General features: G+C 38.7%; 1 protein-coding gene across 1 annotated transcript; it reads right to left on the reverse strand.

Annotated features, from left to right (window-relative positions):
• Nucleotides 1–261: 261 nt before the first annotated feature.
• LOC310860214 (Rieske domain-containing protein) lies at nucleotides 262–6,800 on the reverse strand. The gene is made up of 3 exons (XM_083767016.1): nucleotides 6,361–6,800; nucleotides 5,820–5,935; nucleotides 262–1,410 (listed from the first exon to the last, which is right to left on the reverse strand). Exons 1-3 carry the CDS (start codon nucleotides 6,548–6,550, stop codon nucleotides 1,303–1,305), a joined length of 414 nt encoding a protein of 137 aa, XP_083623142.1. The 5' UTR covers nucleotides 6,551–6,800; the 3' UTR covers nucleotides 262–1,302.
• Between the last annotated feature and the right edge of the window lie 329 nt (nucleotides 6,801–7,129).

Raw genomic sequence — 7,129 nt, forward strand, 5'->3', positions numbered from 1 at the left:
GTAGTGCACATCCGACCTCTTGACAGGTGTGGCCCCAACGTGAACTCAGCAACTTGAGAAGACAGAGTAGCAAACGTGTGCGGCTCTACTTTGTTGTCTTTACACTAATTGGCACAACCAGTACAGTCAAATTCTACTCATTGTTGAAGAAAGTCACAATAAAAATCAAGCATGAGTGTCAATAAGTTCAAATTAACTTGTTTTATTTAATTTCACCTGACAACAAGTGTGTGTGTGTGTGTGTGTGTGTGTGTGTGTGTGTGTGTGTGTGTGTGTGTGTGTGAGTGAGCATGTGCAAGCATGTTTGAAGCTAATTTCACTAGCTGCTGGAACAATCAGTCACGGTCCACGGCACGCGCATCCGAGTGTATGGACTATAGCTGAGCTCCATTCCAAATCGAATTAGTCAGCATCATCGTCTTACGTCTTTTCTCTAGTCTGGATCCGGCCACAAAAGTTCAGCCACATCACAAGGGCTGTTTTCCCTGGCCAGGTAATACAGGAAACATGACCAGGTATATCTAATGCACCCTTGGATGGCTTCTATGGACACATCCCCACAGGCCTCCTTCATGGAAATCATGTTGAGGTTTCTGTCATAAAACATCAACCGCTGAGAAAAATCTATTGCATTGAGGAACCAGAAATTGTGCAGGTAAAAAGGGAAGTTGTGACTGTGGCGTGGTTGTTGAAAATAATACCAGCTAATGGTCATCCAAAATGAAACAACACCAACGGTATATAAATTAAAGATAATAATTTTGAATGGGACGGTCAGGAAGTCAGAAGTTGTCAGTGATACATTTAGATGTAGAACGATTGCATAAATAAGTCTTCAATAAAACATTGAGTTCACATGAATACATACAGTATAATTTGGAAATGTTTAAAAACCCAATATATCAATTAATTTATAATAGCCATTGAGTTCTGCCTGATTCTGCAATACGGAGTGTGGACAGAGGCAAACACATAGCTACTGTCTGTCTGATGTGTAAGATCAACAGCAAGGATTCTGAGCTTTTTGTGGTGATGTTGATGGCTTTCTACCCAGTATTTCAAGAGGGGGGTGGTGGGACTAGAAACAATGTAATGCCGTCATGTCTCTTCAGACGATGCTCCTGATAGTGACCTGAGAATACAGCATCGCCAGATGAGCCAAGTGGAAAAGGTCTGTGAAAATGATAGATAGCGCTTATGGAATGTCTCAAAATAGCCAAAGTGGGTTCTCTACAGGCGGTGAGGCTCCATGAGAAGGGGAATGATGGTCCCATGAACGGCTTGAGAATCAGAATTGCCCATTCAGACTGTCCAGTTCTTCTTGGCCACAGGGAAAGGCTGTAAGGAGAGAGGACTGCTGTGCTTCACAAACACAGTGTCATCCTCCAGCTTGACTTCATACACTTGTTGCTATAACAGACAAAACAAAAAGTAACAGCTATTAAAATAGAAAGGAAACGCAACACCTTGCTTTAGATGTAAGTACTGAGTACAACTGAGTACTCATGTGGCACCACATGTCTCAAAGAACACATTTATGCAGGAGTTTTCTTTCTGGAAGTGTAGACTATAATTTTAAATAAAATAAAACCCTGAACTGGACTATGTTTTATTACAGTTGTTGAAAACCGAAATGAAGCATAGCGTTGTTCATGCAGGGCACGGGAGTCGCAGAAGCTCAGTTGTAATCAGCTGTCAGTCTGCTGTTTGCTTTCAGCCACTCTTTCCTACACACCAATCACACCTCATTTACGCATCAAGGCGGTCCGTTTAAATACGGCTGGAACTCAATGTTGCAGATCGCCCTAAAGTGATTCAATGTTCTATGGCTTTAATGTTCAAATGTAAAGTTTGCATGACTCAAGTTAATCTGATTTAATGTCTTGCTATGGGCCTGCTCTTGTATACCCATGGGGGGATTTTGATTTGACCGTTCCCTGATTTTGCTTAGCATGCTGCTTAGCAAATTTTAGAGAACATTAACACTTTAAGTTTAACCATTAAGTTTAACTGAATTAAATTAAATCTACTTTAACATGAGTGTTCCTGACTGAACTGATGTTGTGATTGAGTTTATTTAATTTGAGTGTTCTGTAAAATGTGCAAATATATATATATATATATATATATATATATATATATATATATATATATATATATATATATAATATAATAATATTTTGACTGGTATAACACTTACATACAAACAGCTACATACAAAAATATATAAATAAAATAATAATCACCAATATTCTCTGAATATTTTGTGAAATGTTGTGAAAGAGTTTTATTAGAGTTTATCCTATAGTTTTATTAGAGTTGTATTAGAGTTTTATCCTATAGTTTTATTAGAGTTGTATTAGAGTTTTATCCTATAATTTAATTAGAGTTTTATCCTAGAGTTTTATTAGAGTTTTATTAGTTTTATTAGAGTTTTATCCTATAAACTCTAATAAACCTCAAGGATAAAACTATAGGATAAAACGCTAATAAAACTATAGGATAAAACTCCAATAAAACTCTTATAAAACTATAGGATAAAACTCTAATAAAACTATAGGATAAAACGCTAATAAAACTATAGGATAAAACTCCAATAAAACTCTTATAAAACTATAGGATAAAACTCTAATAAAACTATAGGATAAAACTCTTATAAAACTATAGGATAAAACGCTTATAAAACTATAGGATAAAACTATAGGATGAAACTATAGGATGAAACTATAGGATGAAACTATAGGATAAAACTATAGGATAAAACTATAGGATAAAACTATAGGATAAAACTCTAATAAAACTAACACAGAGGAAATATGATGCAAAAACAGTGAGATATTGGAACGTGCAGCTACTGTATAGCCAATCTCTTATTTCAGCTATACAAATGAACCAATTCATCCACAGAACTGAAAAAGAAATGAGAACAATTGCTAGGGGTTTTAAGCAGGGCCCAAGTGCAGGACAAAGTAGGCATATACACTGTTTTCAGGGGTCAAAACAAGTTCACTTTTCCAGTCACACAGAATACAGAAAAGCTCAGTCAAGCTACATCAGGATATACAGGATAACCTCAGGCACCACCACAGTACAGTCACATGCACAGCAGGATTACTCATAGTAACAGAAACAGACCATTGGTCAAAGACTAACCAGCGGGCAGGAATTATGTACACAGGCTAAGATGACACAGGTGAAACACAATGCACAATCATCCTAGGTATAACATGACATAGTTGAGGGGGCGGATCAAGATGTGAGGACACACTGGTGTAAACCACTGGTGTAAACCAGTGGTGGAAGTACTCGTATTTAGTAAAATAATCAATATCATAATGTAGAAATACAAAAGTACTACTCAATATGCAGAATGTCTCATTTCACAATCGTTCAAAACGTATTCCAGTCTTTTTTTTTTAAAGGAGATGTACAAGCTCACAACACGTGACACACTGTGAGCTCGTAGATTGTCTATTTTCAAATAGCCAAGGGATGAAGTGGTTAATGATTTTTGTAATAATAATTAAAATCTACAAAGTAACTAGTCACTAAAGTTTTCAAACAATTGTAGCGTAAAAGTACAATATTTGCCCCTCTGAAATGTAGTGATGTAGAAGTACAAAAGTATTCAACATAGGAAACTCCAGTAAAATAAAACGTACCTCAAAATTGTTTAAGTACGGTACTCAAGTACATGTACAGTACTTGGTTACTTTCCACCACTGGTGTAAACAAAAGCACATGGTGGGCAAAGACAACAAGAAACAGCTGACTATCACGGGGAGAAACCACACAGGAAGTACAGTACAAGGACAGAAAAGGCAAAGTAAATAAGACACAAGTAAATAACTCAGCATGCGTGGAGAGACAGATGCAGATTGTGATCATAACAGACTATAACAAGGCCATGCTGTAACGAAACATAAATGTCCACTTCTCAAGCCATGTCAATTCACAGAGCTATACTGAATTGTACACAACAGCAAGAGTGCACAGGTTACTGTAAACTGCAGGTGTAACTGGAAGGACAAGCAAATCGCCCATGACAAAAGCCCTAACCACACCAAAGAAAGGGTCACCATGCAACTCCTTGGGTCCAAACGTGTCGACCCTTTGGTGTGGTTTGGGCCATTGGCATTGCATTCCATGCGTTGAATAACTAGGGTCAATATGCAACAAGACACATCACACCGCAGGGACAACGCTAAAACCGCCTTGACCCTTTGGTGTGGTTAGGGCTTAGACTATACAGCTACAAATATGATGAGGGTGCACAAACCAGATTTATGCTTTGCACAACTGATTTTACAATGGGAAAAATATCTAAAGGGAGAATGGGGTAAGATGAGCCAGTGGGTATGTTGGCCCACCAGCGTTATCTATATAACCTTAAATCTATTAACATCCATCATTTACGCCTGGCTGTGAAGTTGGGAAGCCTCATGGGGAAAGTGGAAAGCATCCATTTACATAATAAATAATAATCAAAGTAACATTCTCACATCTCAGGCATAATGACTGTTATATCAAAGCAAATGTACACAGTTTTGGTAACTTGACTATAAGTAATAACTGGGGATTATTATTGACTATAAACTGAATTTTAATGCACATAATTTATTAGGTTAAGACGGCAAGACTGCATTCTTTCATCTTAGAAACATTGCACGCATTAGAGCATACCGGTATCTATCCTTGGACAATGCAAAAACATTGATTCACGCCTTTGTTTTCTCTTGTATTGATTATTGTAATGCACTTTTCTCTGGCTTGCCAAAGAAAACAACTGACAGGCTTCAACTTGTTCAGAATGCAGCAGCTAGAATTTTAACTAGAACGAAGATGAGAGAACACATTACCCCAGTTTTAGCCTCACTACATTGGCTTCCAGTAGTTTTTAGGATTGATTTTAAAATAATTGTATTGGTTTATAAAGCTTTAAGTTTAAATGGTCTTGCACCCTCTTACCTCCTCGACTGTCTACCTAGTTATGTCCCAGGCCGTCCCCTCAGGTCCTCCACTGCTGGCCTGCTTGAGGTGCCTAAAGGGATGGCAACTAAAAGATACGGTGAGGCAGCCTGGAATAAACTCCCATTACAGCTTAGACAGGCACCCTCCGTAGCCATATTCAAAGCACAGCTCAAGACCCACCTCTTTACTCTTGCCTTTAGTTGAGTTTTTAAACCCGTTTGCTCTTGCCTGTTTTACTGCTGTTTTTTTAATCTTTGCTATTGCTTTATTGTTGTTTTATGCTCTTGATATTGTTTTTTATTGTCTTAAGGCTACTGTGTGTTGCTTGCTTAACTGTTATTTTACGTTTGTGTTTTTATCTTCTTCTGCCCTGTAAAGCACTTTGCGTTGCATTTTATGACAAGAAAGGTGCTATATAAATAAAGTTTTTTATTATTATTATTATTACACTAATTTAAGAGAAATGTTGTATTAATTGCATATATTAAAAGGTTTTGAATAACAAACTTTATTTAATAGTTTTTTTATTGTAAGTCCTATTTTATGGCCCCTTGTCACATATGCTTACTCATGATTTTAATTGATAGATTAATTTAGATTTTACTGTTATCTTATTTTGCATTGATTGGACAACAGTGAAAATCATCTTACACAATTATCCCATCCCATGTGGATTTTATTTAGGCTACTATTCCACCAAATGCATTTTTCCTGATCAAACAATTTTTTATGTAAATTACTTTGACTGTAAAAGTAATTTACAAATGGCAAATTAAGAGGAGCATGCCTGGAAAAGGCATGCCCTGGCATTAATATGCATAGGCTATTCATTGGCGTGCTGGACTGACCTGTAGCCCGGTACCTGAACTCCCAGTCCTGAGATCAAAGTCATAATCATGCCAGGGACAGATGACCTGCAGGACACTGTCAGCCTCCTCAATCTCACCTTGACAAAGGGGTCCACCTGGCAGACACAGGAAATTCACATTATTGGTGTTTGTTTAGTTTTTGGGTGAGGGGATGATGAGAGGGAGGTTTTTGTATAGGCTCTAGCATCTTTACACTTAAGTTAACCAGATGGAAAACAGACAATTTATAGGTCATGACAGTTTGGCGGCCTGGGCATGGATCATAGCCTACATGATGGACGCTGCTTTTGTTTGCCACGAAGTCTGGCTCAGGCTCACAGCCTCAGTCACTAGGCCTACTCACTAGCATGTCATGTCTGGCCTAACAGTAAACAATCAGTAAACAAGGTATGGATTTACTCATCTGCAATCGTTTCGAATAATGTCATATATGGATATATCGCGCTCTTCCTTTAAATGTCCAAAGGGTTAATTCTGAGTGATTGCGTGATTTTTATCTGGTTTAGCAGCTATAGTTTACCGGCGTGAGCGCAACGAGCATCCATGGCAAAGAATTCTCCCTTTACGTAGAACAGGCAAACGTCCGAGTCATAGCCGAGAGAACAGTACATCAGCCGGCATTGCTTCTTAGAAAGCTCCGAGGCTGGGCCAATGAGCCTCCACGACACGCTTCCCACGTCTCCCTCTTTATTCGCTGAGTCAGAAGCCATAAATAACGGCGAAATAAACTGCTTTCTGATTTGTCCTGCTCGTTATATAGTCCGCATTCCCCACTAGCGCGACTGGACTCAGGCGGACTGGGCTTTGTTCTGTTATTTATTATTCCATAACATCCATTTATCCACGACCCTGGGAGCTAGGGTACACCGGCCGTAGTCGAGAATTACGCTGCCTGACCATATCATAATCATATCATATCCCGTTTATTCCGGTATGTGAGCGACTATATCGCTTCCTCCCAGTCCCAGCTCTGTCAACACTGGTGAAGTGGCGATGATGTCGTTTGCTGCTACTGCGCTACAGCTCCTTTGCTTTAAATTTGTAATTCAAATGTGGCATTTTCATAGCCTAAGATTTAGGCTTAATTTGCCTGAGGGGAAGGACGGACACCAGCTGAGGCCTTATAGGGCTCTGAACATTTTTCTTACACTGATGCGCCAAATGTTAGAGATGCCTACGGGGTGCCTGTGCAAATAATTTCAAATAAATAAGTGTTTTAATCCCGTTTGTGGCCGAACGCCATTCTCTACCCCCCACCCCCTCGTTTACTTCCTGTTTACATTGAGCGT

The sequence above is a fragment of the Protomyctophum parallelum genome (genome assembly GCF_964188405.1).
Source record: "Protomyctophum parallelum genome assembly, chromosome: 6".
Taxonomy (NCBI): domain Eukaryota; kingdom Metazoa; phylum Chordata; class Actinopteri; order Myctophiformes; family Myctophidae; genus Protomyctophum; species Protomyctophum parallelum.

Coding starts and splice junctions, on each gene's coding strand:
- LOC310860214 (XM_083767016.1), bottom strand. CDS start 6,550: ATGGCTTCTGACTCAGCGAATAAAGAGGGAGACGTGGGAAGCGTGTCG. Junction 5,936..6,360: donor TGCTCGTTGCGCTCACGCCG/GTAAACTATAGC, acceptor TGTGTCTGCCAG/GTGGACCCCTTTGTCAAGGT. Junction 1,411..5,819: donor GTTCAGGTACCGGGCTACAG/GTCAGTCCAGCA, acceptor TGTCTGTTATAG/CAACAAGTGTATGAAGTCAA.